This window comes from Crocodylus siamensis, chromosome 14 (genome assembly GCF_052110815.1).
Source record: "Crocodylus siamensis isolate JL-2025a chromosome 14, ASM5211081v1, whole genome shotgun sequence".
In the NCBI taxonomy this organism is placed as follows: domain Eukaryota; kingdom Metazoa; phylum Chordata; order Crocodylia; family Crocodylidae; genus Crocodylus; species Crocodylus siamensis.
Window position 1 is genome coordinate 6,039,504 of NC_143408.1, and position 22,415 is coordinate 6,061,918.

Below are 22,415 nucleotides of genomic sequence, written 5' to 3' on the forward strand. Positions count from 1 at the left end.
GAGGAGCAAACTCAACATTCATTGCACGAGGACCAGGGGGCTGTGCTGCCTGGCTGTAAACACCATCTCGGACTTGAGAGACTGCATGTCTCGCTGTGGGGGGAGCAGCGAGGGATCCAGTCGCGGTGCAGAGGTGCCAAGCCGCTGGCGATGCCGGCTCCTCATCCCTATGTTCTCTGCTGATCTTGATTCAAGATTCAGCGTGCAACAGAAACAGTGCAGGAGGTCTGGGTGCCGGGTCACGGGGCTGAAGTCACCGCTGAGTGCAACCTTATTATAATACATTATTGGGGCCTCATAGCCACCTAAAAGTCCTAGTCCCATTGTCCTAAGTGTCGGACGGATGTCTAATGGGCCCTCCTTGCTGCAATAGGTTTTTCACGTGGGCGAGCTACTGCAAAGGTGGCTTGGACCAGCAACGAACAAAGCTCCCGATCACTCAGCAGCAGGAGAGCAGGACCGGAGCTGGGCAACAGAGATGGAGCAGGGGGCTGTAGGGCAGGCAGCTGGAAAGGAAAGCACCTGTTAAAATGCCAGCGTCAGCAGAAAGCCACACCAAGCAGCTGCTCAGCAGCCGTACGGGAGCGAGCTTTAAACACGTGTCGCCGACGAAGCCTGCGCCCGGGAATCCAAACAACAGTTGTGCCGCCACATCCCCATCACGATCTGTCCGCCATGCATCCATCCTCCCCCGCCTCGGGAAGCAGAGTGGGAGGAGCCTGTTTTGCCCCTGTGGGAGGAGCCTGTTTTGCCCCTGTGGGAGGGGCCTGTTTGCTCACTGGTCGCACAGTCTTTATCAGAAGATGAGGTTGGTAGGCTCAGCCATGTCTGTCCCAAAGCACCTGTCCGCGCACCCTCGGCCCGAGGCTCAGATCTTCTGCACGTAATTCCCAGGGAAAAGCCCTTCTCGCCCGTGCAGCCGGCCTTTCCACCACCCCGAGGAATCTGGAAGACGGAAACGGTGCTTAGTATTAGGCGCGGGGAGTGAGCGATGCCGTTCGCAGGCTCTTTGTGCCCTGCAAGCTCCATCTCAGTGAATCCCTCCCGCTGCCGCGGAGCTCGAGAGCTGGGTATGCGCGCACGTGCGGCTGGGTGCGTGGACTGGCTCCTACGAAGGTGACCCCGTATGTGAGTGTAGGGAGCATGACTCTGGCCATGGCCCAGTCGTCTCCCAGCTGGGGGAGCTGGCTGCACTATTACTTACCCCTTCTTAAAAAACGAGTCAACAAGATGCCCTAACCCCGATCCTATTCAGGTTTAACTGGCGATATCCTGCACTGGACAGGCCCACTCAACAAAAGCCCATTGCCTGGGGTTGAAATCCTACAGCCAGTGCTATGCAGGGGCTCAGATTAGATGCTCACAGGGTCCCTTCTGGCCACAGAACGGGACCAGAACATCCCTCCCGCTAACAGTTTTCACGGTCAGCTACAGAAGACATCTCCGCACCCCAGGCTAGCTTCAGGGAGCGCACAGACCGTAGCCCTGTGGTGACCCAAGAAACCTCTTGTTAAGACTCATTTTCCCCCTGGAAAAGGCTAGCTCTTTTGTTTTCGCTCAATTTTTGACAAGGGAAAAATGACAGAGCAATTCTTCTGTTGCAAAGAACTCGGTAACAAGGCAGGATGCTTTTAACATTATGGATTGGGATTTGAAATCTCTGGGTTTATCTGTGAATTATGTGTAGGTGTTTGCACACCCAGCAGTGCTCATATTGGGCGACACCCCGCAGCACTGCGGGGTGCTGTGACACCCTGACTGAGAATCACGGCCTTAGACTGTGAGACCCGAGGACTGTCTGATTGTCCCCAGCTGCTTACACTTTGCAGGTGTCACGCCATGGGGAAAAGATGAGACACAACAGCGCAGCAGGTGCATTTCCACGAGCTACAGGTGCACAGGCCGGAGCTGCCCTCAGCCCTTTGCTTGAGGAATCCTTGCAACAAGCTGCAGGAAAACTGCAGGTTGGAGCAGGAGTTGTAGGACAGACGATTTGGAGGGTGAAACCAGGAAGCTCCATGTGCTTGGGGATTGCACAGCAGCTCTGAGCAAACAAGGTGCCACTTTCACATGCGCTAATGCAGCGTGCTTAAAATAAAGATCCAGTTGCTATAGTCCAGCTGAGTGCCTTTATTAGTGCACAGAGCTCTGTGCATGAAACACTCCTGACCAGGGCAAGTGAATCGGTATCCAGTCTGGAACAGGGAGAAAGTACCTTAGCCATTGTTGCCATCAGCTGGCATGAATGCCAGTGAGTCCTGTGACACAGATGGTCACTCCCTGCTGCTACTGGCTGCATCCCAAGTGAAGGGTTGCATTTTCCAGCCTCTGTGAACAGGCTCTATACTCTCAGGTTCTCTAGTCTTAATATGCGTCTGAGCTAACCTCTGGCAGACACCCCAGGCTCTCTACCAAGACCCACTTTAATGCTAGTCTGTCGGGCACCATGGCTGGGTTCTTTTGCTAGGCAGCGTCCTTGCAAAGGATGCATCTGCTGATCGGGGAGTGAAGCAGCTAATCCCCAGCTAGCCTAAGGAGGCAGGCTTTGTCACCCCAGGGTCCATCCTCCCCACCTCCCTGGCACTGGGGCCCCTGCCCCAGGGCTGCTTTTCCTGCCCCCGCGGAGGTTGGCCCGCATTGACGCAGCCGATGCAGAATACGCACCTTCCATCAGGATGTCTATGACGTCTCCCACGTTGAAGCTGATCTCATCCACGTCCTGCCCGGTGTACTGATATAGGGCCCGGCAGCGCGGGACCGTGACCTTGGGCTGGGGCTTGGGCCGTCTTGCAGGAGGGGGCTGGCTTATGCTTTTCTTCCTCTGCATGCTGCAAAAGGCACCCAGAGAGGTCAGCAGTGGGGATTGCGCGGTGCCCAGCACGGAGGGGAGTCTCAGGAGTGGGTGGTGGGGACGGCTACAGCTCTCAGGCTGCATCTTCCCGTCGGTGACGGCAGACCCCAAAACCTCGTGTGGGTCCCCAGCTCCCCCCCCAGAACGATTCTGTGCTTCAGGACCGACACAGGAGGCAGAGCAGCTTTGCTCATTCCTCATCACTGCTCGCTGGGCTGTGGAGGGCTGCGTCGGTGCTAGGAGGGCCTCAGCCCCAGGCGTGAGGTTGCTCTCTTTCTAGACAGCCTCCGCTGTTCCTGGCTTCCCTGAGCAAGTCACTCATTCAGGCCAGCGCTGGTGAGCACGTGCTGATCCCCGCAGGGGGGCTCCACGCATGGGCTGAACCGTGTCAGGCGGCAGGAGGGGGCTGATGGCAAAGGGGACAATCGCTGCCCCGGTGGCTGGGGCGAGGGCAGTCCAGGGACCTGGCGCACGGGACAGTAGCAACACGTACCCTGCCACTCCCTGGTCGGGCACGTTCAGGAACTCCAGGTTGTGCTCCGAGGGGGGTCTTGTCTTGACCCTGCGGCTGGCGCCCTGCCTGGGCAGCGCCGCGTTCGGCGGCCCCCGCGGCTGCTTCTGCAATACGGCGTTTGTCGAGTCCCGCTGCCTCATGTTGTTGCGGGGGAACTGGGGAGCTCCGTTCTGGCAGCTCCCTGGAAGGGCCACGAGAAGAGGGTGCGTTAGAGAGCCCCAGGGACGGCTGTACAGGGCGCTCCCCAGCCATGGATGCAGGGCAGCGGCTCCCAAACCTGAGCGCTGCGACCCCAAATGGGGTCACACCGTCGCTGGATGTGGCGTCGTGGGGGTGGGGGGCCATGCTGAGGAAATGGGGCTGCAAATGGGGCCATGCCGAGGAAACGTTTGGGAAGCGCTGATCCAGGGGGTTCGGCCTCATTATCCCCGTTTGGCAGGCGGGGAAACTGAGTCAGGGACAGAACCAGGAACACACCCAGCTGTCCCAATTCCCAGGGCAGCGAGCTGTAGCTATTAGACTATACTGTCAAGCCCAAGTGCTCGAGGGCTGCTGGTGGGCCCCAGGGCCATGATCCTAAGCGGGGAGGGATCTCCTAGAGACCCACGAGGCCTGGCACCATGGCTGAAACGGACCCGACTGATGGGCCCCTGTCTCGGGGAGGTCTGGGGACTTCCTTGCCTGGGCAGGCTCCCCAGCATGGCAGCTCTTGATTTGGGCTGCTGCCCCTAAAGCCCCGTTCTCCTCACCTCTGGGAGCAGGGGGAACGCTTCTTGTGGGTGCCGGTTGCCTGTGGTGGCCTCTGCTCTGCTGGATCCCTTTCCGAGTGGGCTCTGTTGGGACAAAGCAGTGAGCAGGAGCTGCAGCCCAGTTTCATCAGGGCTTTGGTGCTTACCCGGCTCACTGCAAACCTCCACCTTCCCATTGCTTCTCAGCACACCCATCTCTGCTGCCCCGCGGAGGCACATCCTCTTCCCATTCCCCGTGGGACCGGGGCCCCCAAACCAAACCGTGCAACCGCCTGCTCCAGCCAGGATGGTGCAGCCTGGGACACAGGAGTGGTGGGAGCCAGGCCCCCAGGGGCACCATCCTTCAGGTGCAATTCCTCAGGCCACCCTAGTCACAGACCAGCCTCCTGCTCCCCCCACCCCAGGGCGAGAGGGCCCGCCGCAGGCACTCACTGGAGCTCTTGGGGAGCCCGTCCCCGATGCTGACTGTCAGGGCTTTGCTCGATGCCTTCAGGATGGCCACGTCACCTTGCCCCCTCATGAAGGTCACGCTGCGGGTGCCGCCCCCGCCCCAGCCTTCCTTCTTCACCCGGAACTGTAGTCTGGGCAAGTGGGGAGAGGGGCCGTGAGGGTCCCTCGCCTGGCTAGTCTTTCTTTGAAAAGCCCCATGTGTCATTGAGGAGACAGCCCTGAAAAATCAGGTGTGGCTTCCTCCTAAACTTCCCCTTCTCCCACAACAGCCCCGAGACCACCACGGTGACCTGCCCCCCAGCCACGCTACAACCCACTTTCCTCTTCGGTCAGCCTAGAGCACCCAAGAGTCTTGCTTCCCAGCCCCTCCATGCTAACCACTAGAGCCCCCTCCCCTTCCAGACCCTGGGATAGAGCCCAGGAGCCCTGCTGCCCTGTTACCCTCGCTCTAACCACTAGACCACACACCCCTCCCAGAGCTGGGAGCAGGGCGCTCGTCTGCCGGTGAAGTGGCCCCAGCTGTGCCACCTTCCCTGCCCCAGGGGACCTGCCGCTCCTCACGTGTCGTGGAAGTTGAGCTGCAGCTTGCTCCGGGTGACCTCCTCGTAGCGCTTGCACAGGAGGCTGATGAGCTCCGTCTTGAAGATGGACTCCAAGAAGCTGTCGGATTCGCTGTCGTGGAGGATGAAGAAATCATCCTGCCTTGTGCTGGCCGGAGAAACCACCAGAGGAGAGTGCGTCACATGCCTGCAGGCCCCATCAGGGACCATAAAGCCCCAGGAGGGACCTGCTGGGTTCAGTGAGCCTGGAGGCAGGGCTGGTTAGAGGCCACAGAGACACCCCCCCCCCCACAAGGTCACATGTGCTCAGGAAACTATGGAGGGGGGGTGTCTCTCACTGTAGTGTATGCAAAGGACCGAGCTCTCTTCCTGGACGCTACCCCTACACCGCACCCCATCACCAGCCTTGTCTGGGAAGTCTCTGGCAATGGAGAAAGTGTCAGGTAATCAGGGGTGGCCTCCAAGGTGGGGGAAGAGCCTGGCTAGTGCTGGAGTTGGCAGTAAGGGAGCACCTCTGTGGTTAACCCGGTGCGTTGGTGGGATCAAGAAACCCAAAGGGGTGAGTGGGTGCAAGGGGGTGAGGGCGGCTCCTCTACAGACGCCCGGGGGAAGGAGCTGCTACTTCAAATGCAACCAGGCACTCACACGTGTTGGAAGCCCCCTGCCAGGGCTGGGGCAGCCTTGTGGGGAGTGGCAGGTGTGATGAGGGCTAGCGGAGAAGTCACCTGAGCGAGACTGCACGGACAGCCTGGATCTCCACCTTCTTCTTCAGCACCTCCTTGATCTGACCCTTCTCCGGGCCTTTTTTGACCTTCTCGCGGCCGATCAAGTAGAAATACTTGGGAGTCAGGATGAAGTCACGCTTGATGGACTGAGGGAGAGAGAGGAGAGGATGGGGGTGCTGAGCCAGCAGAAGCAGCCCAGGGGCAGGGGCTAGGGCCATGTCTCACATGGGACAGCACCGGGACCCCGGGGAGACCCTGGGCAAAGGCAGCCAGCACACGAGGCATTTAGGGCCCGATCCCCGCGTGTTAGCACCTTGTTCCTGCCCCTGCGTCACCTGGGACTGACCTCTCTCCTTCTCCAACAAACCTTTTGGCACAGGCCTGGGGAAGGAGGAGCCTGGGATGAGCCCATTTACCTTAAACCTCCGGTCGTACTTAGTGACAGAGTCGGCAAAATCGATCCGCTCCCTCTTGGCCAGGAACTGGCGCAGCTCGGGCCTGTCCTCCATGCCCAGGTAGTCACCCACAAAGTTGCGGTTGATGCTGTTCCTCCGCCTCTCCTTGAAGCCGCACAGGATGTTGGCAGCTGAGCAAAGACATGTGTCCGCACGAGTCAGGCCCTGCGCGGACCAAGGACCCATCCGGCCTGGTGGGATGCCCCCGGTTTTGATGCTTTGGGAGGACAGTGTTAAAGCACCCTGGCATATGAAGTCCTATCCCCTCCAGACCCTGAGCTGCCAATAGCGTATGCCCTGAAGCCTGGGCATTTACAGTTGCCATGATTTGACCATCCTCATCCTAAGTACGAAGGCGTTCTTCCCCAGACAAATGCCCAGTCGTCCTGAGCTGCCTCTCTCCTTCATCCTCTGCCACTGCAAGTCCTGCAGGCCTGCTGTGCATCGCAGGAGATGCTGCGGCTTTTGTCTCTTTGAAGGTTTTCTCTGCCCCGGTTGTCCTCTTGCATTTGTGCTGCGGGACAGGGCAATGGGAGCACGTCTGGCTTCTCTACAGTGCTATTTCTGTACCTGTGTATCTCTGCTGGCTTTTCATATTGTTTAGGTTTGGGAGCATTAGTAAAGCTCTTGTTGTATTAGAGCCTGCAGGAGAACACTCTATTTTCAGATTGAGTGATACATATTTAAGTCCTCAGTTCAGCCTCATAACAGTCCCAGGGAAATAAAGTGACTTCCTGGAAATTGTCCTGGATGTCTTAGAGGCGTCCTGCATCCCAGTCTCCATGGCTCTACCTCCCATCCCAAATTCCCGGTGGTGGCTGGGGGTAGGACCCACAAATACAGCCTTCCTCTCCTCCCTGCTCGAATCACTAGACTCAGCTCTGACCAGGGGTTGTGCCTCTCAGTTCTCTCCATTTTACCACGAGAAAAACTATTTCTCCCAGAGCAAAGAACAGCTTCAGCCCTGTCTCCTAGTCCCACACAGGCTGCAGGTTTGAACTGTGCATGTTTAAAGGACCATCGTCAGAAGTTGGCTGGGCCTGAATCATGCCCCTCCTGGAACGACCCCCCATCAGCTCCCACTGGTGAACAGGCCCCGACCTGCTAATGCCACTTTAACCCACCCTCCACTGCGTCGTCACTTGCCCCGTCCCTCCTCTGTCCTGCGCACAGTGGCACAGCTTGCAGCTCCCTTACCCTCTTCCCGCATCTGCTCATACTTCCGGATGGCGATGTGCCGCCTCCAGGCTTTCTGGATGATCCGGGCAAACCCATCAAACTTCCTTTCCCGCATTTCCTCCAGCAGGAAGAGCTGATGGTGGAAAAACCATGAGATCCCCCCAAAAAATCCAAGTAGGAAGGGGCAGGAAGAGAGCGGGTACTCTGTTCTCCACGGGGACTGCGTGGCGGGGAAGGCTCACAGGGAAGTGGAGTTAATAGGAGGCAGATGGGACGGGCAGACAAAGGGACAGTTTTCCATCAGATCTAAATCTCTCTCTGTCAAGACCCCATTGGGGTTTCCCTGGATGAAAATCCCCAGTGGCTTTAAGGGGGCTGTCATCTGTTCTCATTCTTCAAGGTATTTGGGAACCCGCACTGCTGCCTTTTGAATCCCAGCTGGCCCCCTCCTCTTCATCACCCAGATGCCCAGGTGCCAAAGGACAGGGGAAGGTTGGCAAAAGCACTCCCACATTGACACTGGGGTTCATGTCCAGTGACTCCCTTGAAATCCTAGATAATCTAGGATTTAATCTAGGCAAGAGGTGAGCCCCCACGGCAGCACCCAGGAACACGTACCGACTCGGGGTTCTTGACAAAAATCTTGCTTCGGCCCATCTGATACTGGTCCGTGTCCATGTTAACAGACCTCAGCAAGTGCTGCACACCCTGGCGCTCGTCGCCCCGCCAGCATGGCCATGTTTCGGGAGTCAAGATGGCATACCTGCCAGGAGAGGGGGCTTGAGCGCAAAGTTTTTTCAGTGATTAATGAACTGGCTGATAAAAGGTCTTGCAAGGGGACCCAGAACGAATCACCAGTTAGGGACAAATTCAGCAGAATAGTTCGGGTTGAAAAAATATGGCGGGGGCCAGAAGCTTATGAAAATGTTGAGGCATTTTAAAGGTGTTCCCAAAATGTTTTGGGTTGGAAATGCCAACATTTTCTGTTTCGCCGCATTCAAACCAAAGCCTTTTGACTGTTTGGTTTGAGACGCCCGTTTCTGTGTGATATTAGAAGGGAAATTGAGAATAATTAAACACCGGGCTTTAATAAGCTGAAAAAGTGAATAAGCTATCGCGGTTTATGTCGAACAAGATGTTTCGGGTTGATCCTAAACCATTTTTTATTTGTTTCCAACCCCCAGCTCCCCTTGCCCCCTGTTCTCCTCCCACAATTTTTAAGTTTGGCTGAACTGAAAACCCCTTTATTCCCCCCTAGTCTGTACAATAGCAATGAGCTTACGGGGACTGCATCTCAAACTCCTTCAGAAACAAGAGGCCTTCTCCCAGGGAAACATAGACCATGCTCTAGATCGGGGCGGGCAATTATTTCAGGCGGAGGGCTGCTTACTGAGTTTCGGCAAACCATCGAGGGCCGCATGACAGGGCAGATAAATATTAATTTTCTAAATTTTTTAGGGGCCCCGAGGACCGGATAGAATAACCTGGTGGGCTGCATCTGGACCCCGGGCCACATTTTGCCCGCCCTGCCCTAGACGCAGTGGTTCTTGGCTCCATGGGTAGACACCTTCCAGGGAGCTAGCATGGGTCTGCCAGGCCCCGGGCAGGGACAGCGATGGCCTTACCTCTGTAGGAACTTGTGGAAGATTCGGCGATAGGCAAACCCTGCCCTGCGCACTCGGATGTTTTCTTTCAGCCCCAGATACTCCACTTGGTGCTTCACCCTATGCAGCAATGAGGAACAGAGGAACATGCATCACAGGAGGCTGATCAGCCCCAAGGCCTCAGCTTGAGGGGCAGGCACCACTCAAGTATGCCTGAGTCCTTTTGGCAACGTGGATGTGTAGGGGCACGTGTGTGCAAGCGGATGAGTTCGAGCGTGTGCACGCATGTGTGCACATGCATGTCTGATTCGCTTACCCCTGTACTAAACCACAGAAATCAAACACGGCCGGTCACGTGCACCGTTTTCAAACTGGTTATGTGCTGTAGGGCCCGTTTGTATTACCGCGCTGGCACAGCTATGATTTATCAAGCGGGGCAGGTGCCTAAGGATGAAGACCAGCACCTTGTGTGGGTTTATATTTGTGCTGAAGCAGGTTTGCTTACATGTAAATAGGATCTTGCTTGTATATCAACACCCTCTCCCAGCTTTAAGCCACAGCCCAGACCTACTCACTGTCCGGCAGAGCTACCTATTGATTAATTCTAGGTTATCAAATGTTGGATTCTTGCTGCTGCCCAGAGGGGAAGATACTGAACCGGGCTTTGGAAATCCGGGGCTCTCTTCCCAGTTCTGCTACTGAACCCCCTTTGGGCAGGTCATGTCTCCTCCAACCCCTTGTCTGTGCTAGCAGTTTCCTTGCAAGCTCTTTGAAGCAGAGGCTGTACCTTACTATGTGTGTGTACAGCTCCTACCCCCCGAGGGGACTCTGGATCCAAATAATCCAAATGATAAGCAGCAAATCGTACCTGCTCTCCTCCCAGTCCTTGGGTTTCTTGGTCTCATTGGGTTTGATGCAGCGGATGTAGTGTGGGGTGCACTTCATTAGCGTGTTTACTAGGTCATTGGCCTGTTTCTGTTGCAAAGAAGAGCATTTATATATCATTAACAGCCTCCAGCATGAGCCCATCCTGGCCCGCACCCTCTGGCAGCCTCAGGGCCCTACCTTGATTTTGGAACTAGCTGTGGTCGGTCGGCTCTTCTTGTCTGAATCAAGCTTCTCTGGGAAAAGCATCCGGATGAATCCACTAGAAGACAGAAAATGGTCACCAGTGCGAGCCCAGAACAGGCTTGCTCAGGCTGTGGTCTCCACCCCCTGAAGCTCTGGCCAGCTCAGTGCACCAGTCTCGGCTCTGGCTCCATCAGGTGCAGCTCCCTTTGAAGTGAATGTGAGATGCACCTGTTAAAACAAGGGCTGAATCCATGGTTTCCACCAGTCTCCTTATCCTGGTGCATCCTCCCTCGTAATGCACCCAAGCAACGGCATGCAGGGAGGGTTGCATAAGGGACAGTGCCATTGGGAAGATCCAACTGCATCTGTGGGCTGCGGGTGTCACAGCGGGTTGGTCCCTGCTGTTTTACGCCCCTGCCCCAGTGGGCAGCCCACCTCACCCAAGCCAGGTTGGTTTCTGAGGCTCTTTGCTTGGGTTTGTACCCACTGATGCTGCACTGAGAGCAAACCTCAGGGCACAGACACACACAAGCCCCTGTCATGGGACACTGGGCAGCCCGCGCAGGACTCACTATTCACTGCTCTGCATGAGCTCGATCAGGTCGGTGAACAGCACATCCCGATTCCGCTCACAAAAGCCATTCACATCATAGGAGACCTGGGGGGGGCCGAGAGGCAAGGGAGGAAATCAGTAGGGGAGGGTCCAGTCTTCAGCTCAACAAATGCTCTTAATGATCCGCCGATGACACCATTGCTCTTGGACAGTCCAGGAGCGGGTCACTGTTTTTTTGCAAGCGCCCAAGGGGACCCCCCAGTCTGGTCTGGGGCTAGAGTCCTGCTGGTGGGGAGCACTTCCAGCAGGGGAAGCATCACCCACAGGGCAAGGATCTTGGTGCTCATGCCCCTGACTCCTCTACTGGATCCCAGACAGTGGCTGCTCCACCTTGAGGTCTGCACATCCTCAGCCCGGGGACTCATGGCAGGAAGAAGTGTGCACTCATGTGCATGCATTCAGTGTGTGCACAGGGCCACATCACCCATGCAGCGCACATTAATCAGCATCACTCTACTTATCAGGGTAGCAACCCGGTCCCCTTGTCACCACGGCACTGGGACATCTCACAGTCATTCATGGAATTAAGCCTCACAAGGCCCCTGAGAGGTAGGACAGAGCTATCCCCCTCTGCTGATGGAGAACTGGATAGGCTGAGGGACTCACACAGAAAAAGCATGCAGCTGAGCCAGGAAGTGAAGCTAGTGACTCCTGCCCCAGTGCTCTGTCCACTAGACCAGTTGTTCCCAGCAGATCACTGTCAAATCTTTGGATGACCAAGCCACTCATAATTCTGGCATGCCACCCGGTACCCTCAGCATCAAACTGTTAACTGAAGACAGGCAACCCAGGGCTCGCTCACTACAACCTCGCAAGGCACCAGTCATCCGCATCCCACAGCGGGCTGGCAACCACTACGCCAGACCAGCTTTCCTTCCCATTCACAGCATACGCCCAGGTTCCCAGGCTGCGTGCGTGTGCCCTGGGGCGTGTGTATTCATGCAGGCCCCAGACCTGAAGTGCACACGCCTCCCTGGGCAGCGTGCGCAGTGCCCGTGTGTGCAGTGTGAGTGTTCATATACTCGTGGAGGTGTGCAGCGGCCCTAGGAAGCGTGTCTATGCAATATACCTTGCCTGCATAGTGGTGTATGACGAAGCCCGAGTTCCAGCTGTTGAAGTGCTCGTGCGTTCCCACCGCTGCCTGCAGCTTCTGCCGCAACGTCTGGTCCACCCCTTCGCCGGTGGCATGCATCGTGGCGCAGACGTCGTCCAGGACACTCATGATCCCAGGAGGATTCTGGGAGGAAGAGTAGGAGTGAAACCAAGGAAGAACGGGGCCCTCGAAAAGGAGCGGGGTCCAGCTGCTGACCTCTGCGATGGATGGACAGGGCTTCCTAAAGGTGGCAGGGAGGGCACAGCTCAGCCTCGTGCCTGCAGCAGCTCAGCCCTGTGCTGGTACGGGTCAGCCTCCACTCAGGTTGAGCTGGTGGGACCACTTGTGAACTATGTGCAAAGTGCTTGGGGTTCAGTGCCTGAGTAGAGACAATTTTTGGTCTCTCTGGCTAAATGGGCACCTCTGCTGTGGACTGGACTCAGAGGCCCGGCAAGGTCTTTCCAGCCTGAGAATCTTAAAGCACCTCCTCAAACCGTCCCGCCCAGGGATGTCGCCCAGGAAGTGCAGCTGTTTTGTTGCTGAGCTTGAGCGGGGCCCAAAGGTTTCAGTCCCATTCACTGCCAACTGGATGAACCATCAGTGCCCAGGAAAGCCTGGGTCAGTGCTGAATGCAGGTCCCACAGCCCCACGCCCCCAAGAGCGGGACTCTCCTCTCTTACCAGCTTGTTCTCTATCAGGTCACACACCACTTTGTTGTTGAAATACTGGATAGGGGTCCACTTGATCCCCTCCTGCACATACTCCTCCTAGGGAACACAACAGAGATCCAGCTGACCTGGCTGGCGAGGCACGGCTCTGCCATGCGGGGCACAGGCACATGGAGATGGGCAGACTCCTCCCGGGGGAACCAGTCGCCAGTCTCCCTTTCAAGCCCATTTAGCACACGCAGCAAGTCCCTCAGGAAAATGTCCTGGTCGCAGAGACTGCTGGGCCTCCTCAGGCAGGAGCATGCAGCAGCGTCCAGCTGAGATTGTCACCAGTGGGGCCAAAAATGGGCCAGCTTTCATAGTTTCATAGTTTCTTTCTCGAAAAGACAATCTGCATGGTATGCAAATGGTTATTTATAGATATGCAAATCAGACCATAAGATCTGCATGGCACCTCCTGATTGCAGCATTTTCCCCCCCGGCTCCTTCCCTCCCCTGAGCTGCTCGGATCCCATCCCTGCGGTACCTGCTCTGCTTTAAGGGTCAGCTCTATGAAGATCTGCTGCAGCTTCTCGTTGACAAAGTTAATGCAGAACTGCTCAAAGCCATTTCTCTGCAGCATAAGAAACGAGAGAGAGGAGGTGAGGGTGAGGTTCATGACACTGGCTCATCCCACTCTCCATAGCCCGCCTTGGGCCCTGCCTGCTCCCTGGGTCAGAGGATAGGTAGGTGTAGCAATACAGCCAGGCCTGCTTTTCACTTCCTTGCTGGTGCAGGTCCAGGGCACCGTGGGCTCAGCAGGGCATGGATGCTGGCTGTATAGCTAGCCAGGCAGGGTGGACACTGGCACCAAGTTTTAGGCTGATAGGTGCTGGCTCCCAGGACTGGTAAGTGGGCACCAGCAGGGGCAGCTGGCAGACAGGTCTGTGTGAAAGTGTCTGCACGGGGCCACCCTGAGCACGGTGGCCTTTCACTCGTAGTTTCGTTCCCAGGGAAGCAGAGATCCAGACTTGCAAGGATGAGTCTGGTATTGGAGGCTGTCATGGAGCCTGTGTTAGGGTGAGGCTTGCAGAGGAAACGAGCTTGGTGGGGAGACAGTGACCCTGGGATGGAGGAAACTTTGGGGGACCTCTTTGGATATCCAGACTGCTGAGAGGGAATGTCGTCTACCCTCTTTGGTTGCTCCATTATAAATGCCGATGCCTTGGAGTTCCTACCCCCCCGCCCCGTATCAGTGCTGCCATTGAACGGTGACAAGTACCTGAAATATCTCAAAGCCATAAATGTCCAGCACCCCGATACTGTACTCCTCATGGGGCTTCTGCATGGCCCTGTTAATGGACTGCAGAGAGAAAGAGAGAAAGGGGTCAGAGCCAAGGGAGAGATTCGTTACCATGATGCCCTTTTTTCCTCTAGTTTATTCCATTGCATCGTTCTGGTGTCTCCATTCACAGCGGGGTTGGGCCTGGCGCTATCTGTTGGGGCAGGACTCAGCAAAACCCCAATTCTTGACCCTTATTCACCACAAGCCTGAAAAAAGAGGCAGCTGAAAAGGCTGCTTCAGGCCAGGGGGAGACCCAGTGGGGCACAGCTGTATATGGGGGATATGCCAGTAGCAGCTGCTGATGCCAAGTGGGTGTGTGTCTGTCTGGGCTTGTCAGTGGCAGGACTCACACCCCACCTGAATCCTGCGATGTGCTCCCGGGACACAGGTTTGGTTGCGGGGGTGCTTTGGGCTCAGCCTCGGGCTTGCTACAGTCGGCAGGCTCTGGAGCAGGTGCTGGGGACAAGTCCAGAGCAGCCTCCCAAAGGAAATTGCAGCTCTGGAGCATGTCTGCGGATTCAGGCGGGAAGGGTGGGGTGCGCTCAGCCCCGTTCTACCTGAGGTCTGCCCCCGCCATTGCCTACCCATCCCTCCTCCCTCCATGCTCATCGGGGCCTGGGTAGTAAGAGAGCGGCCAGAATCTGGAAGCCAGGCACGGTGCTCAGCTCACCTCCACGAGGAAGTCAAAGACCCGGGAATAGAGGCCCTTGGCAAGGGCGTCGCGGGTGTAGGACGCCTGCTCCACATTGAGGGTCACGTTGATGGACTCTGAGCGCCCCCCCCACTTGCTGTCCATCTTCCTGCTGGTGATCTTCTCGTTGAGCCGGTCCTTGTCGATCCCCAGGAGGTAGGCGGGGAAGGCCAGCTCTGGGCACAGGGAGCGCAAGCTCAGTGTCTGCAGAGAGGAAGACTCCCACCAGCCGCACAGCTCCCTCCCCGGGGTGTTAGCCAGCAAGACGGTTGGCCCCCAGGTTAGAGGGCAGAGCTGATAGGTCACTGATAGAGGGCGGAGCTGGTCTGGTGATGAAAATGGGCACTGAGGCACCCAGATGCCTGGGTTTTCTCTTCCTCATCGTGGCAGGGCACGTGGCTTAGCTTTTCATAGGAAGGAACTGACGGGCAGGACTCCTGGGTCCTAGGCCTGGCTTGCTGAAGGGCCCTTGGTCAAGTCCTTTCCCTTCTCTGTGCCTCAGTTTGCCTTTCTCTAAAATGGGGACAGCAGCGCTCTCTGTATTGCACTGTGAGGCCTCTGATGTGGAGAGTCTGCATGCAAGCTGTTAAAAAGTTTCTCCACTGGCTCCTGCTAACTGAAGAGGCCGGCCTGAGGACTCCAGTCCCTTTGCCATCTTTAGATCCCAGAAGGATGCATTTCTCTCTTCCTTGTCTCTGGGTGGAAATCTACCCCTGGTGGGAGCTTCCTTGCCTCCTCCATCAGCTTGTCCCTGGAGGCGGGCTCAGGCTGTCATACTCACGGTCAGAGCTCTCCACCTGGGCATAGTTGCCCTGCTCTCTGAAGCTGATGTTGCCCAGATGGAGGATGCCAGCCACGATCTGCAGCACGAGCTGCTGGTGCTCGCCGGAGATGCCTATCACCTGCATGGCGTTCTGGGGGCAGAGAAAGCAGCTGGTCAGCCCACATGCTGGGCTAAGGACCGTCGGACTCGGTATCTTGGCTGCAAGCTTGTTTGGGACAGGCTCGGAAACAATAACCGCTACAAAAATTAAGTCCATTGTGAAGTTTCAGCAAAAGATATTGTCATAAAGCTGTTAGAATCTGTTGCCAAATATCAAATGCTTTTGTCTTGGAAATTTCACTTGTCATTTATTTCCCTTGGTGATAAAGCCGCGTCGACGTCTCGGACAATGTTTTTAATGCCGGCCACATGGCAGCACTGAAATGCATCACTTTTGTGATGGGAAGACACAGGTCGCACGATATGTCACAGCCGCTCATCTGGATAGTCACAGTAAGAGCCACAATGACATGCCCCATATTGAGCCCCCGCTGAGCTACTCACCATGGTCTCGTGGAAATCACTCCGATCATCAGTGCCATCCACTTGGTAGGTCTCCGATTGGTTCAAGTAGTAGTAATAATCTGGGGTCATCACCCCCAGGTTCTGCTGCTGCTCTTTGGAGGAGCCTTCAATGAGCTGCCAGGAAAGGAGGAAGAGCAAATGCAGGTCTGGGGTCAGCTCTGTGTCCCGCATGGACATGAAGGGGCCAGGGATGTCCTGAGAGCGATTCCCTGCTTGGCACCTGCAACTGATCATTCATTCCCCTGGCACTGCCATCCTCTACGGATTGTCAGCAGGTCTAGAGAGCCGGTCTGCTCCAGAAGTGGCATGCTATGGGGCACAGGCATGGATGCCCCTTTGCTCGCTTCCCTGCACACTCCTGGACCCTTGCATAGACACGCTTATGCACAAGCAAACATGTATATCCGTCTGCACACACATGAATACCCATGCAGTCACACTCACGCCCATTCAGACCCTCCTGCGCTCCCTTCCCTCTGCCTCCCGAGGCTGCAGGGGCGCTGTGCAGCCCCAGGCCCCGGGGAGCTGTGCTGTGCTCTGTCGGGTACCTGGTAGTAGATGTGGAAGTTCCTCTCGTTCTCATTCTGGCTCACCACCCTGGACTTCTCCAGCAGGAAGTTGGAGATCTTCCCTCCATCCGGCTCACCGCCTCGGCTGAACTGGATTTCAAAGTATTTTCCCTGCCGAGGGGAGACCTCTCAGCCCTGGGGCTCCAGGACTGCGGCTCCCCGTGAATCAGCCAGAGTCTGGCTGTCTTGTTATGAGGCTCCCTCATCCTTGAACTCTTGGTTTTTCCCAAACCCTTTTGCGCTATTCTCCTCCCTTTCCCCTATCCGCTGCCCCTTCTCATGGGCAAAGACTATGTAGCACCATGGAGTTTGGATCCTGATCGAGACCTCAAACCCAAGACCTCTTCATTGATACCACAATCCAGATAAAAGTACCATATGGGACCCGAGTTGTCTCATCTCTCATCCTTTTCCTGTCCCATCTCCTCACTGAGGGCCTGGCCCTCAGACGGGTTCTCCATCTGCAGGGGGCATGACCCTTCCTGCTCCCTCTCCCGGCTCCAAGACCTCCACCTTTCCCCTGGCCAGGGGATGTTGTGAGCCCACAGGCAGGCTCAAAGGGAGCCAGACCAGGTGGGAGGAAGAGAAGGGGTCTGATGCTGAGTCCCAGTGGAGCAGATGGATACGCCGCCAGCTTGTGGGCTTCCTGGCTTTCATGTGCAGCTGGAAGGAGCAGTGGTCCAAGCAAAGCAAACGGCTGCTTGGAGCACGGCATGCGAAAGCTTTGGCCCAGCTCTGTCCAGCCCACGCTGCAGCATCCCTGCCACCTGGATGGGCTGGGACAATGACGACTCCCACTAGGCTCTCCAGCTCCATCCCTCACTGCCCAGGGTATGGCATGGGCCTGGCCAGCCCTGGAGACTTACGAATCGGCTGGAGTTGTTGTTCCTGACAGTTTTGGCGTTGCCGAAGGCCTCCAGCAGCGGATTGGACTGCAGGATGATGTCTTTGACGTGCTGGGAATGAGAGGAACGGTCAAGTCGGAGGGCATGGGGTGGGCACGGTGACTCAGGGGGAAGAGCTGCTGCTCAGGAGAGGCGATGGCAGGGGGCCGATGGAAAGGCAGGCACATCCATTTCAAGGCTATGGGGCAGGCATTCATTGCTAGCCACCAGCTTGGAGCAGGGCTGCAATTCCCAGTGTGTGGAGAGGGGGGCTGGTGCTGGGTGGGCACTGCCAGCTGGTGAGGGGGGACCTTTGGAGCCCCTGGAATGAAAGTGCCAGCTCTTGGTGTGAAGCAGGGCAGCAGATGCCAGGTGTTAGCAGGGAGGATGCACTTGCATCCTTGCGGGGAGGATGCACTCAGTTTTAAGAGGGAGCCTGGCCTGGGATCTGGTTTGCCAACCCCTTTCCTTGGAGAAGCCAGGGCCCCCTGCTACTGGGGACAGCTGCTCGGTGGGTGGAAGAAGGACGTGTCCAAAGAAAACAAGCGAGGGGGATGGAGGTGCTGGAGGGAGTGAAAAGGAACAGAGACAAGGGACAAGGTGGGCTCAGGGGGTGCAGGAGGGAGCCGTACTTGCACTTTCTCTCCGCCTCCGGACACTTTGGAAATGTAGCCCATGATGTATTTGGCTGCCACAGTTTTTCCAGCTCCGCTTTCTCCACTGCAGAGACATTTAAAGAAACGAGGAGGAAGTGAAACAGCCCAGCCCAGCCCAGGCCCATGCACTTCCAGAGCAGTGGAGGCCGACCCAGCCCTCACCCACTGGGATCACAGCCTGGGGTAGCCCCCACTGCCCACAGGTGAACCCCCTTCAGTCCTGCTCTAATGAGGGGGTGCAGAGAGCTGCTTATTTAGCATGCAGCTGTCCAGCAAGGACTGACCACCCGAGACCTGCTCCGCAGGCCTGGAGCACCCCGTTACCCACCCAGCCGTGAGACGGGGCAGCCTGATCTCGCAGCGTGGGCCCCGAGCCTGTCCGGAAAGGAGGGCTCTATTCCTCCTTTCTCCTCCCATCCTTCGTCTAACTCCCAATCCGCATCCCTGCTATTGCAAAAGGAGCATGCAGTCAAAGGGACCCAGAGATGCGGTGACATACAAACGTAGCAGGGCTTTGCCGCTGCGGTGGGCTGCCCAGGGCTGAGTTCCCAGCACCCCAGGCTCTTGCTTGTGTGGCATGTTGGTGGCTTCTATGTAAAAGGGAAGTCTCTGGGCTTGCCCCACATCCTGGCTGCTTCTTTGCAATAGGCAGCCGGATGAGGGACTTGTGCAAAGATTGCTTCTTGTGCAAAGTGCCTGCTTCATCTCCTGCCAGCCATCATTCCCTTAGCAGCGTGGCCAAGCGGATGGAGCACTGCATGCAGGCTCCTGGCACTTGGAGCCCGTTCCTGGCTCTGCCACCAGCCTGCTGTGTGACCTGGGTTGAGTCACTGGCTACCTCTGCCTCCGTTCTCTCTCCCATCCTCTGTCTGGCTTGTCTGTCTAGGGTGTATGCCCTTGAAGGCAGGGACTGTCCTGTCCTCTGTGTATGGGTCGCATCAACCACAGCGGGGCCTGATCTTATTCAAGTAATGGGTGATTGGAGACAAGCTAGCCTGCTCTGAAGTGGGTAGTAACTGGGAGCAGTGCGAAGGCCTGCCTTCTTCTGGTGCTGACTAGTGGCTGCAAACCAGATGGAGGGCAGATGGCTTGTGTCTGACAGACAGGGGCACAATGTGGTTGGTGGAGCAGTGATTATAGCCCCAGACTGGGGCTCAGCAGTCCTGGGGTCTCCCTCCAGCGTTGCCCTGGACTGCTGGGTGACCTTGATCACCATGCCACTCTGGCCTCCATGGTTCCCCATCAGTAAAATGGGGTCACATTACACACCCTTGCTAGCCTAGCGGTTCATAGAGCACCACGCTGGTGTGCCCCCTGCCAGAGAGCTCCTCTGCCTCTAACCACCTTGTAGGTGTAGACTTGCCAGTGCCTTTTGCAACCACCTTTCCCCCTCTGAGCACTTCATGCTTTCACATGCAGAGGAATCACCCCAGCCAGGACAGCAGCTCCCAAACCCAAAGCAGCCTGGTGCAGCAGCTCAGGGGGGGAAGTGAAGCATGCTGCGGCCTACTGAAAGTGGAAGAGGCGGTGGCAGAGCTGGGACTTAGCCCAGAGATGGACTGAGGACTCACAGCCCTACTCCTGGGAAACGTTCTGGGATTTTTAATGCCTGCAAAGGACAGGACCTGACCCAGCTTTTTTTATAATATTATAATATTTTATAATAATATAATATTATAATATTATAATTTTTTTTATAATATTATTGTAGGGCCTCGGAGCTGCAGTGACGGATGCTGTGGTGCTAGGTGCTGTGCAAACGCTGAGTTGCTGGCCCCTCCATGAATGGCAACACCCAGAGTACTGCACCTGTACTTGCTCCCCAGTTGAAGCCCCATCTTGAACCACAAATTTCCTTCCTCCAGTACAAAGGGATTCCCTGGAGGTTTCCATTGAACTGGTGAACGTACCGCATCTTTACTAGCGCACCCCAGTTCCTCCCTCGCCCCACGTCTCCTTGCCCTGGGAGGCTGAGTTCTCGCTACCTGATAATGACACACTGGTTCTCGCCGTCGATCAGCATGTTCCGGTACATGTTGTCGCTCAGAGCATAGATGTGGGGTGGATTTTCATACTGAGCCTACAAACGGGACAAGAAGAATAGTTACCAAACACAGAGCAGGGCCCCTGAGTGAGCAGCACTTATAGACAGTTCCTAAATCACCTAAACTCCGCCCTACAGCAGCTGTACATTCATACCAGCACTTAGCCCCCCAGTGAGATTGTATTAGTTTTAGAGACAACAATTCAGATTATTTTTACCTCTCTGGGTGTCATTATAGAACAGGTTTAAAGGAGCTGGGGTTATGGGTTAATATTGTTGGACCTGGATTGAAATTGTAACGGTGAGGCTGAATTTCTTGGCCTCGCAAAGTCTATTTCTGGGATAATTATAATGTCTCAGTAGTATATCTGACCCTCAGTTCCTCATGCAACCTCTCAGACTAAACAGCGTCTGTTTGGAAATGTGTATTTCCAAGTGTGCCCAAAGGCCCTAGCCACGATGGCGGCCTCTTCACTGTGAATGGCAGACCCTGCCTCAACGTAGTTATATCCAACCGGGATGGATAGAAACCCCAGGGAGCCGAAGTGGCCTGCCCTAGTCTGGCAGGAGGTCAATGATGGAACTGGGACTAAAACAGGTCTCTTGATTCCCAGGCCAGGGCCTGACCCAGTGGTCCACACACCCCGCCTCTGGTCTAGGTTCCCCCCATGCAATAGATTATGCATGAATCCGTGGCTTGCATTTTATCCAGAGGCAGCAGCAACAAGGGTAAAATCAACCCCCATCTCTAAGCCCGATGGCCAACTGGCTTGTGACCAGGTCCACTTACCGCCCCCTGGTACAGCTCGATCTCCCGGTCGGTGAAGTAGGGCATCTGCTTGAAGGGGTTGACTGAGATGAGGACTGGCCCGATGTAAGTCTGAGCAGCTGGTTAAGGCCCATCTGTCCTGAATGCGCGTCTCTCAATTCCCTTCCCTCACATCCCCCTGCACCGCAGACATAGCACAGCTGCTGAAGCCGGGCATAGGGGCCATGTTAGCTCTGGGCAGAGGAGTTTGATGCAAGAGATGGACCAGGGTTAAATCTCACCCTTGGAGCATCTAGGGATTGGGGATCTGGACCAGAACTCGGCAGCTTAGCGAGTGGCCGAATGCATTGACCCCAGCGGTGCAATCAGGCCCAGGAAAAGCGGTACGGGTGGCTATTGGGTGCAGAGACTTTTCTAGGGTCTCTGCTTCCCTGAATCTATCATGACGGTTCCCATCCCACAGGAAGGGGCCAGTCAAGATATAGCGCAGATGGACTTTGAGAAGCCGAGAGGCAAAGGCAGGTATAACACACAGTTTTGCTCCCTTGCCAATGGCTCACAGCTGAAGCACAGCACTGGGGATAGAGGATGGCACAGCTCTCCCGCGAGGGTGATACTGGGTTATGGAGGGGGCGTACTGGCTTTACAGAAGCTGAGGGAAGTTTGGGGAAATATAACTTATCATTTGGGACGGTTTCAAAACACAAGGAAAATTCAGACCTACGGGCCAAATTCTCAAACGTTCAGCTCCCAGGGTGGCGCGTCCTAAGGGCCAGAGCTCAAGCCGTACTCAGCAACTGAACTCTCCAAATCCAGCTGCCATGATGCTTGCCGACACCAAACACTGCTGCAAATTTGGCGTTTTGTGGCCTCGGATGGGCACGTGCTCTGGCTGTCCCGGCAGGTCCAAAGCCAGGTCCTGCGAGCAGGAAAGTCATGCTGTGATCTCGCACCATGCTGCGGTCCCACGCTGTCACTCCACGGACGCGCTCCGTTGCGAGCTTCCCACGTGCAGGGTCCCGACTATGGCTCTGATTTTGGATGGGAGGAAGAAATGACTGGACGGACCGACAGGAGGATGCAAGAGGAGGCTGGGCTCAGCCTACCACCGGCCAGTGGTGTATTCCAGCGTACGCTGGCTCTTCTCTTCCCACCTCCTGTCCTGACGATGCATCACAAGGCTTTCTTTGACCGAAGACAAACGCGAGAGCCCCAGCCTTGGACATTGCAAAATGCACCCTGGAGAACCAGGACTGCCCTCTGCACCTTGGGACAGGGGCGGCCCCACTTGCACATACCCGAGATGCCCTCCAAGCCAGGCCCCTCCCTGTGCGGCAGAGCACGTGAAACGAGCTGTTCACCTCGCTCTTAGCTTGAGGGCTGGGTGGTAGAGATCAGGAAATCGCAACGGTTTATGCTGGGTGTTGCCAGCAGGGCTTTGATGTGGCAGATCAGCCCAGCTCCCCAGTCCTCAAAACAGCCCTGCAAAAAGGAGCACGGCTTCACGAGTGCAACCTGGGCGCGTGGAGACTGACGCTCCAGAGCTCGCTATCAGCATCTCCCCCTTCCCCTCGACGTGGGGCCGCTCTGGCGTTGCA

At 56.3% G+C, this 22,415-nt stretch overlaps 1 protein-coding gene across 1 annotated transcript in view; it reads right to left on the bottom strand.

The window, feature by feature from the left end:
• Positions 1-22,415, bottom strand: part of MYO1F (myosin IF) — a 35,895-nt gene continuing 13,480 nt past the window's right edge. The window contains exons 3-28 of the mRNA XM_090027543.1: positions 20,839-20,928; positions 19,990-20,084; positions 17,981-18,068; positions 17,331-17,420; positions 16,444-16,575; positions 15,875-16,009; positions 15,329-15,461; positions 14,527-14,723; positions 13,794-13,874; positions 13,059-13,145; positions 12,545-12,631; positions 11,841-12,008; positions 10,731-10,816; positions 10,153-10,234; positions 9,956-10,062; positions 9,109-9,207; positions 8,102-8,246; positions 7,502-7,616; positions 6,266-6,435; positions 5,850-5,995; positions 5,126-5,272; positions 4,547-4,695; positions 4,115-4,198; positions 3,345-3,546; positions 2,665-2,828; positions 1-945 (exon numbers count right to left, since the gene is read on the bottom strand). Coding sequence (XP_089883669.1) covers positions 869-945; positions 2,665-2,828; positions 3,345-3,546; positions 4,115-4,198; positions 4,547-4,695; positions 5,126-5,272; positions 5,850-5,995; positions 6,266-6,435; positions 7,502-7,616; positions 8,102-8,246; positions 9,109-9,207; positions 9,956-10,062; positions 10,153-10,234; positions 10,731-10,816; positions 11,841-12,008; positions 12,545-12,631; positions 13,059-13,145; positions 13,794-13,874; positions 14,527-14,723; positions 15,329-15,461; positions 15,875-16,009; positions 16,444-16,575; positions 17,331-17,420; positions 17,981-18,068; positions 19,990-20,084; positions 20,839-20,928 — 3,156 coding nt within the window. The 3' untranslated portion in view covers positions 1-868. The remainder of the gene's footprint in view (positions 946-2,664; positions 2,829-3,344; positions 3,547-4,114; positions 4,199-4,546; positions 4,696-5,125; positions 5,273-5,849; positions 5,996-6,265; positions 6,436-7,501; positions 7,617-8,101; positions 8,247-9,108; positions 9,208-9,955; positions 10,063-10,152; positions 10,235-10,730; positions 10,817-11,840; positions 12,009-12,544; positions 12,632-13,058; positions 13,146-13,793; positions 13,875-14,526; positions 14,724-15,328; positions 15,462-15,874; positions 16,010-16,443; positions 16,576-17,330; positions 17,421-17,980; positions 18,069-19,989; positions 20,085-20,838; positions 20,929-22,415) is intronic.